Consider the following 12,365-nt stretch of genomic DNA (forward strand, 5'->3'; position numbering starts at 1 on the left):
ATCTGAATTTCTCTTCCCTAGTGGAATCTAGACTTCACATGCGGTGCAGAGCGACTTCTCAATGGCACTGTAGTTCATCACGAGTACACTCCTCTGAGGCAAACTGTTAACAATTATTCTCCATCACCTATGAGATGCTGTTCAAGCAAGAGACCAAGAATGTGGCAAAGTAATGAATGGCAGATCTATACAACAATGTTCTGGCCCATGCAATGCACCACATTCAGAATTATATTTGGTGACACACAACACTGTACAAGTTGGTACTCCTCTAATCCATAGACAAGTTACCCTTGGTGATCTCTCGATTACCATGCTGGCTATTGGATCCTATGTTCGAGAGTGATATATATATAGCTGGGAGTCTCATAGATTTACAGCATATAAAAGAACCCTGTCCCTAATAGAGAGCTCAAGGCAAAATCTGCCAACATTTCTTATGCACTTTGAATTTCAAGAGAACCTCAGCAGTTGAAAACATTATTAAATAAACTGCTGTTGTTACTGCCGACAATTTCTCTCATTACAATTCCCTAGACATTGTTCCAAACGATTTTTGTTTAAAAATGGCTTTGAAAGGGACGAGATTTCAGGATCGAAAGAAATAAACACCAATGTGAAGAAGTGCCTAATGACGATCCCAAAAATTTACTTCGAAAAATGCTTAGAAATGTGTTAACTCCAAAAGTCTTTGGAAGGACTACTTTTCGACTATAGAGGTTAGCTTTCCTTTCTGGCCTAAGGTCAGATACCTTTCCTTTAGACCTTGTATTATAAGGAATTATGTAAAAATGAGATTTATTCTAACATCAATGCAAAATGTAAAATTCTTACCTGAGGCCTCCATCTCCCTGTTCACTGGTCTTTGGAGCTTCACCTTCTGGAATATCTACTTCCATGTTTCTGTCATCACGCAAGGAAATGTTCCGTGCTGCAGAATAAATTATATACTTTAGTAGTATTGTCCATAAACCATTTGCACAATATACATGCACAACTACATAATAAATAAAACACAAATACATCTGAAGAAGGTATTCTAATTATTCTAAACACGAAAGTAATATTTTGTTTGAATTATAACATTCGTATTTTTACATTCAGCATAGGAGTGAAGAAACAGTTATATTTATTAAATCTTACTCAAATTGGAAGAATGTTTTCTGTTATGCATAAAAGTGAATGAGAACCAAAATGATATTCTGTACAGATTACATAGGTATTAAAGATATATATATATATATATATATATATATTAAAACATTTATTTCTACTCATTATTATTATTATTATTATTATTATTATTATTGAATTTCCAAGTTTATTGAACCCAAAGGTATATTAGGACTGCAATTAAATCACACATATTACACTTACATAAAATATATACATACGTTATAAAACACACATATTACATTATATACAAATACCAAATACGTAGATATGAGATAAAATAGATATAATACATAGAAATAGATACACAATATATGAAACAGGCATATTACATAAAAATACTTCCCCAGCATGCACGCACGCACACACAAAAATTTTCTTTCAATTTCAATTTGAATAAATGTTTCAGATTTTGTTTCGTTCTTCAAGATATGGCCAGGAAACTTTACTGTATAAGTAATTATACATTTAGTCTGATAATATGTCTTTAGACAAAAATTTTGGACTCAAGACATATATACAGGTACATGTATGTTTATTTTGCAAAATTATTGTAACTGTACCTGTTTAGAAAATAGAAAGGGATACTTCTTTTTTCTATAAAAAAACTTTCTTCACAACTGTGCCTCATATTCAGAGCTTTCTGTTGCTAACAATAAAAATTAGACAATAACTGCAAAACTCTGAATCACAGAAACATCTAAATATCACTTCATATCAAAGCTACTCATATGTACAGTAGTTTTGTTTCCACTACACACTGAAGTGATTTTTCACTCTCCACGATCTTCAACCGGGCCCTGTACTCTAGTTTTCTTTGGCTTTGACATATATCAACTTTTCTTAATCCCTGTACCACTGCTCACACCTCTTAGTGCATTTTGTCGTTTGTGATGATATTTTGCTCCGAATTTCTTAGGCATGTTTGAAATGTTCACTACTACCTCACAAACTGGGTCTCGTAACTCTCATAATTTAACTAGCAGAGGAAATAATATTTTTATCCACTGACAGTGTTGTCCTTAAGCTATAGAACGAGATACAATACCTGATATAAATTATTAAAATCACGGAACAAAAAAAGTGAAAGTGAAGAAATTGGTTTCATGGGTGTAGTAATAGTATTCTTCTGCTCGCTTCCACCTCAAGTCACACTGACACAATTGGGTTCGACACATATCTTGGCACTACACCAAAGTTGCTAAAGACAGCCATTTTTGCTGTGCCCTCCCCAGTCCCGAGTTTACATATTATTAAGAAGATATATATGTTCTCTATCCAACTGAAAAAGTTATGTCAATAAAAACATCAAAATCCTTTTGCAGCATTACAATACTTCGTCATATTTTGAAAAAAAAAAAAAAAAAAAAAAAAAAAATAGTAAAAATTAAAAATATCTGACAAATTTTAAACTGAATAATTTCAAGGAAAAATAGTTCCGTGGCCGGGTATCGATTCTGGGACCCTTTGCTTAGCGCACGAATGCTCTCCCGACTGAGCTATCCCAGGAACTATACACAACACTGTCACAATTTTTCCTTTATATCCACAAAACTCAAATGAGCTGACAAGACGCCAGAACCCAAATTTGAGTGCACACAAATTCTGTGTGACTTAAATTGTGGCTTCCTGTTAATGTACCTCCAGTAACGAATATATTATGCAAATCTGGTTTTCAGGTAGTAGCTCCCTGCAAAGCAGGTTTACATAATTTCAAGGAAAAATTGGGATCGATACCTGGCCCCGGAACAATTTTTCCTTGACATTATTCAAACCTGCTTTACAGGAAGCTACTACCTGAAAGCCAGATTTGCATAAATTTTAAACTGGTGAGAAGGAAGATGAGAAAAAGGATAAGCAAAAAAAGAAAATGAAATGAAAGCTGAATAAAAATTAGGAACTGAATTAAAAGAAGAGACGAGAAAATGTTTATAATAAAAATATTATGTTTGTCCTCTGTTGTCTCAAGGAGTAGCTGAGATATGACTAGAAGAGATCTCACCACTTGTCAAGTGTCTAATGCCAGTTCAAAATTCCCGCAAGAGAGAAATAGAGACAGGAATTAACAAAGAGCCAATCTCTTAAAGAAAGACAAGAACTACAGTTAATCATTTTTACTACTCAAGACAGTGTGTTATTTCATTTACCTGTTGCATGCAGACCTGGTGGAACTCCAAATGGAACACGAAGCAAGGCTTCATTCAAACCTGGTAGGCTAGCTTCAGAAGTAGGAGGTGGCACGCCAACAGGTGGTGCTGTGTGAGGAAGTCCAGTGTTGGGCTTGTCCTGAGGAGCCGCAGGAGCAGGCAGAGGGATCTGACTCAGCTGACCATGAGGATGAGGTCCTGGCATCATACCAACTGGAGCACCAGCTGATGAAAAGCAGAAATTGTTTATGAGAATAATTTTTCAGCAAAATAATTTCGTAAGTAATCCACTGCTGTCACATTAACTCTAAATTTACGAAACTAGTAAGTTAAATCATCATCGTATTTCAGATTTCACCTGTCAAGTTGCATGTGTGCATTAAAGCAAATCATAAGGGAGTCAGCAAAGTTACTAGCTACAGAGTACATTCCAGTTGCAAGCAAAGGCTTTTACTATTCAATTTAACTTCAAAAATGACTTTAGAAAACACTCAAATCTTGTATTTAATACTGGTGAGTATACTGACCACTTGCCTCCATTATATGTGACTAAAGAAGGAATACTACTTATGAATAGGACACAGATTCAGATGAAATTTCATTCTCTTGTTGATAAAACATAACGCACATGTGTAGGTCCACATAAAACTCTGTTCATAGTTTCATGATTGTATGCATGCACTTTTGTTTAGCTAACTTTATAACACCGTTCAATATGTTCAATCTTTCATATGATTACTCAAGGTCTTTCAACAGTTGTCAAACTGAGGAAATAATGTAGCCCTCAAGAATTTTGTAGCTTCTTTATTAGAGTATTTCTGCCATTTCTCAGCTCTAGAGTCTGGCAAGCATATCGTCAGCTCTCGCAGAAAACATTTACAGTCTTACTAATAAACAGTGTAAAGTTTTTATACGAGACTTATACAGAGTTGAGACAGAAAACTTTACTAATAAACCTTGCATAAGCAATGGATGTATAAACAGGCTGTAACCGTACAATTGGAATTGCTTTGCAGTAGTTATATATACGAAACCCCTTGTTTAAGAGTTGTATATAGAGAAAAAATGGCCACCCCTCTAACAGCTGTTCGTATCGACAGTCATTTTATGATGATGGCTGCCTTGTAAAAGCAGAAGAACAAACCAAAGAGCACAGAATAATTAGAATAATATTGCTGTAGCTTGTACTCTTTGACCAAAATATAGTGTGGTAATCGATTAGAGCCAGTTGTACTTAACACGCCACACTAGAGCGCTCTACTGGATGCACTAGAGAACCTCAGATATTCTATTACTTTTCGTAACGAAGTAATGACGAAACTACGACGTAGCTGTGTAACAGTTATACTGTTATACACGATGTATGTAGTGATTATTAGTAAGGAATTTACATACGATGTATAAACGAGCTACTCATTGTATAAGTTTAAGACAGTTAAACGTCTGTATACAGAGTTTTTGTTAGTAAGACCGTTACTGTCTTACTGCACTACAGTAATCAATTATTTATTTAATGAAATGGAGAGAATCTTATGTCAATTTTAAAGCAGTTGCTAAAAATGTCCTCTATTATGATTTATATATATATATATATATATATATAGTGCAGCGATATATGAAGTTCCGAGATATACGCTCGAGCTCATCCTCACTAATTCTGCGTATAAGCCATGTACGACGTTTTTTTCGTATTGAGAATGAAACTTCTCACAACTTACTAAATAATTTCAACAACATAATGTTTCGATTGTTCGATAGTTATTAATCTCTGGAAAGTGCCATCAAAACTTGCATAAATGTGCAATTTCAGTAGGTATATTTCAATGAAGAAAAGTGCATTGCTGTACGGTGTATCTAACCATGTTTAAAAATGCGTATTTCTCAATAGCATTTGGACAGCTGACTAACAGAGATTGTTAATCTAAGTCACAATGTGGTGAAACAATTGACGAAAAACCCATGCACAGTGTCCTGAGCTGACCTTAAAGCAAACAAAAGTTGTAGGCATTCTTAGCAATCTGTGAGATTGCTGTGTGACAATTAGTGTAATGAGTTTCCCAGATCTTCATACATAGCTGGAACACGTATACAGAACGTAATGGAGAATATTTTGAACAAGTTCTCTGAAATTCATGTACAATTCTCTCCATTTTTGTAAATAAATAATTCACTAGTTACACAAAAGATTACTTGCCAGAATGTAGCATTGTTAGATGGCAAAAATGTTGGGGAAAACCCCAACATCCAACTAGGGAATCATCCTAACAGCTCGTGACCTTATATCTGACTGCAGCTTCAGATCACGAGTTGAGATCATACCCTTGAGCTATGCTCAAGATTTCTCATGTTCATGTCTGTGACACTTATGCTTGCTTCTAAAAGAAACCGAATAAGACTATTCTTACATGAATTTTTAATATAGTTCTCACTCTCATGTACTTTTATGTATTATTTACAAGGGCCGCTCAAGAAAAATTCCCGCTAGTGTCCCTAATGCATTGCTATGAAACACATCCTGCCTTTTAATCACTGTGACATGAAGTGTACACCCCAGATAAGCTGCAAGCTAAGGTTTTGTCTGCAGATAGTATAAAGAAATATTTGTTAATGTTTACACGGATTCTGCTGCAGATAGTTTAATGAAGGACGGAAGTCCTTTGAAAAAAAAAAAAAAAAAGTCCTAATGCTGTTGGTGAAACAATAATTGAAACAATGGCTGCTATAGTGAAGACAGGTTTCTTACTGTCAGAGATGCAGTGCAAAATGTATAAATTTCAGAGGGAATTCAAGAATTAGGTCAGTAACAACTAACCAAATGCCATGTTTGTGTGTATTTTTCAGTGCAAGCTGAGGTGATTCATGAAGTGAAAGCATGCTACTTAAATTTTATGAGGATACCAGTAATCAAATATAACTCGTACTGAAATACAGCTACAAAACAGAGCTTTATTTGTGTTAAAATTGCCATTGTAGTGGTAAATTGATATCCAGGTGTATTAACTCTCTACTATGTGTAGTAACATCTGTTCACAAAGTCACATAACTTGCCACAATAATGGGAAAGAAAGTATAATCAAATTTAAAACATGTGTTATTAACAAAATGTCAAAGGTCGCACACAGTGGAAACGACGAAGCTCCTCTTCAACAAGAGTTTACACCAAACCCAGATCAATAATGGTGCTTATTTTTATTTTTATCGCACTCTGAGAAAAGTAGGGAAGAGGTACTGAAGACTGCAACAACCAATAAAAGAGAAACATCGCGTAATTCACCAAAATGTATACTGTCTGGTCGAAAAAAACCATATGTGACACCCTGACAGGTTAAAATGTCTGGAGCACAATTTTGATGCTGGCTTTCAAAATAAAATTGTACGATAAGGAATTACATTTCAAGAATGAATTTTAGAGGCACTTTAATAAAAAAAAAATATGGATGCATGTTTTCAAATGCAACAAAATCATTTCTATCCCAGAAAAAAAATTCCTCAATAGCTTAAAAAAATGTGTAGCATAAATAGTTTCAATAACTTTTTGTATTGAATAAAGCAAACAATTAAAGTGAAGCGAAATTGCATAGTTTCATGTCATTTAATTGCCTTGTATATCAGAGTGAATACACACAACACTTGCATTTCGAGTCAAGCACATTATGTACTACAGAACGTTTAATTCTGTACAAGTAAATGCAGTGTGAATCATAGAGGAGAAATAAAGTAATCAACATCTAACAATTGTCTCCAACAAAAAATGTTATTCCAGGATGGATGAAGCAACAAATTATCATTAAAAATGTCACTTTTTTATGAAATAACACCGTCATTTCAAGAAATTGAATACTTTTTTATACGAAAATGTTAGCAGCAGGCTACATAATTATGCAGTCAAAATGGCGGAAGGCAGCAACCTGAGACAACACAGGGCAATGGAAAGAAAGAATACTTGCTTGGGTAGAGAAATGAATCTACATTACTCTCTCCAATTGTGGTCCACTTCATAACTACACATGCTATCAAAAACAAAAAATGATAGAGAGTAAAACATAAACACTTACGAGCTGTACTGAATGGAGAGTTGACAGGTTGAGGAACTCCACCAATCATCTGTTGATGCATCATTTGTCCAGCAGGAGGCATGAGCAGTCCTTGCATGGCAGGTGGTGGAACTCCAATTGGAACATTTGGCATCATTCCATGGCCCATTGCCATTCCCATTGGAGCTGAAAAAAAGACAATGATAAAGATGAAAACTAATAATAATCATCATTTACAATCAATCTTCAAAAGAAATACTCTGACAAGATTTTTACAGGAGGTGAATTAAATGAAAACTATATGGCAGCAACGAAAATTGTAATGATAGGTGTTCTATATTTAACCAATGCCTAAGAGCACAGCTTTCCATACTGGTAACCTGGGTTTGGATCGCAACAGATTTAAATGGAATTTGTGGTGGACTAAGACAGTGCTTGGTGGTAGATTCACAGGGTACTCCCATTTCCACTTCCAGCATTTTCCATTGCTCAATTGATCATCGTCAAGAAGAAACACTAGACTACATTCCACTTCACTGTAATAACACCAACTATAAACTGCAGGAAAGAATGAAACACCACTCGATACATGAAATTCTCACCAATCCACAGCTCTGGAAAACTGCATACAGTGAAACTTCTCCAAACGACAACCCCTATTCCCGACCACTATTATCTGGCACAGAATATTATTCTCATAAGACCAATGTATTTTGTCCCTCTTTAAGACAGCCACCTCTTTCCCCGACCAACGACCATGGATTTTGACCACAAAACAAATGGTTTTCCTCCTTTAAAACGACCAGAATTTAAAATAAAATTGGAAATACTGTAGTATTATTCCTATACAGTATTCTTAGAACTAAAAAAACAGATGCTTCACTCTCGCCCTGCCCTCAGGCCACTTTCAGTCATTCTATCAGTCATCTCAGGTAGTTGTATTGTATCGTCTTTTGAATTTTAAGAATAATGGCATTTCAGCATCAGCAAAGAACAATAAAACCAGGTTCACTGCTCAAGGTCACTAATTTATTTTCCTAATTGCATGTCAAAAGATACAGGAGGTCTGTATGACCATTTACAATATCACTTCTGACAAAAGATTTAGGAAAGATGGGTTTGTATGAGTTTTGACAATACAGTTCCCTAACCAGTTCTTGGCCTACCTGACAAACTGGATTTAAAAGGGCAATTAAAGATGCTCTTGGCAGTATTGTAATGTATAGGTCTCTAGCTCTTGAATTAGGAAATAAAAAGCTTTATGATTTAATCAGTGAAGTGGAAAAAGAATATGAAAGCATTATCATCGATAAACGTTTGAAAAATTTAGTACAAACATCCATTTTGAAATACACCATGAAAAATGATTAACTTGGAATGCAAAGTAATTTTTATTTCTAATTTTACTGTAGTACTGCAGCCTACTTTTTGTTTCATTGTACAGTATTGAGAATATGACTATTAAATGTACGATTCATTGTGTATGATAAGTTAGTTACACTCGAATTTTAGTCTCTTATGAATCCTAAGAAATATGAAAAGGTTGAGTTTTAAATCCTTCATTAGGCTATATGCTAAATTTAAATACTGTATAAATCTAAATTGTTGATACCTCCTTAAGAAGACCATCCCTCTAGATGACCACTTTTTATGTGCAATTTCTGGTGGTCGGCTTAAAGAGATTTCACTGTATTTGATTTACAGTGGACATCATGTAATAAGCTTATAGCTGGACACACATATTAAGTTATTCATCATCATCATTATCATCATCATCATGCAGTGCTACATAGTTTGTCTTTCTTGGTGCACCAAAATCAATACCTACAGCAGCAGAAAGAACTACAGCTTCAGTGCATCACTCACAGATGGGATGATGCAAAGTCAAGTACCCGTCAGTGGATCCAGACAGTGTGAATGTGAGCAATCAATAGGACAAACGCTACAATATGGCATTTTTACGGCAAACCACGAGTATACTAACATCTCGTAATAAGTTCTGTTTCTTGTTATTACTCAGTGTAATAAAATACCAACTGTCTCAAACATTTTTCAGGTTCATTTAACACCTTGCTCCTTCTTAGATGACCAGTTGCATATGAAATCCTCTTCAATTTCTTAACAATAAATATCGTATTTTCTCAAATACCCCACACACTTTTTTTTTTTTTTTTTTCAGAAATATAGGCTACAAATAAAAAATTCGAAATGAAGTTGTTAACACTGCATGATTTTCCATCTGCACAACTTCTAAGGAGTTAGCACATGCAATTACCTTTCTACATGAGTATTTCAATTAACAATATTAAATGGCATTTTGATTAGCAGTATGCGTCAGAATCAAGTTCAAGTATGATAAGTGTATAGTTTGTGCTCTTATATTTTAAATTCTGAAAATGAGTACTACTAAAGGTATCAGATTGTGATCCTTTACTTGCAGAGATAAATTTAAAATTATCAAAAGTGCGGAGGAACATGGAAATCATGCTATGGCACATAAATATGATGTAAGTGAAAGCTGCATCAGAGACTGGAGGATCTGTTCTAGGATAAAATTTATTATTAACTGAACTGTGTCTATGCGGATGACGTGAATATGTTAGGAGAAAATCCATAAACGATTAGGGAAAACATGGGAATTTTGCTGGAAGCAAGTAAAGAGATAGGTTTGGAAGTAAATGCCGAAAAGACAAAGTATATAATTATGTCTCGTGACGAGAATATTGTATGAAATGGAAATATAAAAATTGGAAATTTATCTTTTGAAGAGGTGGAGAAGTTCAAATATCTTGGAGCAACAGTAACAAATATAAATTATACTCGGGAGGAAATTAAACACAGAATAAATATGGGAAATGCCTGTTATTATTCGGTTGAGAAGCTTTTATCATCCAGTCTGCTGTCGAAAAATCTGAAAGTTAGAAATTATAAAACAATTATATTACCGGTTGTTCTTTATGGTTGTGAAACTTGGACTCTCACTTTGAGAGAGGAACATAAGTTAAGGGTCTTTGAGAATAAGGTGCTTAGGAAAATATTTGGGGCTAAGAGGGATGAAGTTACAGGAGAATGGAGAAAGTTACACAACACAGAACTGCACGCATTGTATTCTTCACCTGACATAATTAGGAACATTAAATCCAGACGTTTGAGATGGGCAGGGCATGTAGCACATATGGGCGAATCCAGAAATGCATATAGAGTGTTAGTTTGGAGGCCGGAGGGAAAAAGACCTTTAGGGAGGCCCAGACGTAGATGGGAAGATATTAAAATGGATTTGAGGGAGGTGGGATATGATAGAGAATGGATTAATCTTGCTCAGGATAGGGACCAATGGCGGGCTTATGTGAGGGCGACAATGAAGCTCTGGGTTCCTTAAAAGCAAGTAAGTAAGTATTTTGTGTTTAATTGTTAATTTGTCGTGAATACATTTGTTGAAAGTTCTATTTTTTTGTAAATTTTTTTACCTTTCAAAGGTGGGGTGTGTGGCTTATTTGAGGGTGCGGGATATTTAAGAATATACGGTATATAATGGCAAGATAAAAGGTACCAAAGAACAATTCCTGTAATTCTCAGTTAGTTTCCAGAACTGAATGTTTTTCTATGTTGAAGGTAAACATGTATATTGCATTTTAAAAGGACACTGAACAGCTGTAAAATACTAACAGAGTTAACTACAATACACATGCAGTCTTTCACTGCAGTCTCGAAATTGTTTACTGATCTCAGCCAAGGTCACAAGCTGGAGGATGCACTTCAGTGGGGAATGAATAAAGCTTCGACAGATTCACTTCGTGTAACATCACAAATTGGAAATGTGTATAATAAATACTTTCCGAGATATAATTTATTTTACATACCTTTTATCCAAATGGCCAATATTCAGACGAAAAGGAGTCTTATATTGAAGAAAAATGGTAGTTTCGTGAGTGCAGTCTTACATTGAAGAAATAAAGTTATTTAGTCAAGGTAGTAACAAAACAACTTACGCGGTACATTAGGAAGAGCAAAAGGAGATACCATAGGCATGGCACCAGGTGGAGGTACCCCTGTTATAGCTCCTGCAGGCATGCCTGCTGGCATTCCAGCCGGTAGTCCCGGTAATCCTGGTGCTGGCAATCCTCCTGGTGCCTGACTAATTTCTGGTGGTCGCAGTGGAGGAGGCTGTGATGTGTCCACTCCAACTGCCTGCCCCACTGTGGTGGGGATAGCAGGTGCAGGCACAGGCAAACCTTCAGGAAGTGGAATGAAACCAGGTGGCGGGGCAGTCACTGCCAAATCTGCTTGTGGTAACTGGTCAGGTCCCAATGCTGGAGTGGATGGAACAGAGTTCTGCTGTTGTTGCTGCTGTTCCTGTTGCTGCTGTTGTTGCTGCTGCATATGACCTAATAAAAATTCAGAGTATCAACACCACAAATATCTGCCAACATCTGCTATTACTGCACATACCATAACAAATTATAACTGGGGTCTATTTCATGAAGAAATCTCCATCTCATCTCATTGCAGGTGTAGCATAGATAGGTCTCCTATGGTGCACATTGGGCAATGACTCTGTCAGTAAATTCGTCCACACAACTAGCTTCACATGGGTGGAAAATATTAAATAAAAAAAACCTTGCAGAAAAATCATAAAGATCTCTACAACTTTTTAAGTTGATGCATTTTCCTACAAGTCAACTGATTTTTGTCAAGTAATTATGAAGGGTTTGTGTTACAGAAGCAAATGCGAGCATTTTGGATCTTGCGCCAATTCCCTGACAAAGGAGGATAAAGTAAGGGTATGGAAGAATGTGCATTGCACAGCTGTTATCTCTGAGACTCATTCCCAATAATAAAGATTTCACATATAAGACATATCTCGTGGCAGAATTTGGAAAGAAAGTTATTGTATGTATTAAATCATTATTTATTTTCAATATAATAACATATTTTACGTGCATTTAGTTTATATTTTAAAGTTAGATTTATACATGTACCTTTATAACAAAATTTATTCAGTTTTATACAC

The 12,365-nt window shown here is 35.3% G+C and overlaps 1 protein-coding gene across 5 annotated transcripts in view; it reads right to left on the minus strand.

Moving 5' to 3' along the window:
* The window catches only part of Isha (Insulator su(Hw) mRNA adaptor), a 169,275-nt gene that overhangs the window by 114,485 nt on the left and 42,425 nt on the right, over window positions 1-12,365 (minus strand). For all 5 annotated transcript variants that reach the window (XM_069839880.1, XM_069839878.1, XM_069839879.1 and 2 more), the window contains exons 12-15: window positions 11,344-11,739; window positions 7,376-7,540; window positions 3,321-3,545; window positions 835-931 (exon numbers count right to left, since the gene is read on the minus strand). In XM_069839880.1, the coding sequence (XP_069695981.1) occupies window positions 835-931; window positions 3,321-3,545; window positions 7,376-7,540; window positions 11,344-11,739 (883 nt within the window). The remainder of the gene's footprint in view (window positions 1-834; window positions 932-3,320; window positions 3,546-7,375; window positions 7,541-11,343; window positions 11,740-12,365) is intronic.

Source organism: Periplaneta americana, chromosome 11 (assembly GCF_040183065.1).
Source record: "Periplaneta americana isolate PAMFEO1 chromosome 11, P.americana_PAMFEO1_priV1, whole genome shotgun sequence".
In the NCBI taxonomy this organism is placed as follows: Eukaryota; Metazoa; Arthropoda; class Insecta; order Blattodea; family Blattidae; genus Periplaneta; species Periplaneta americana.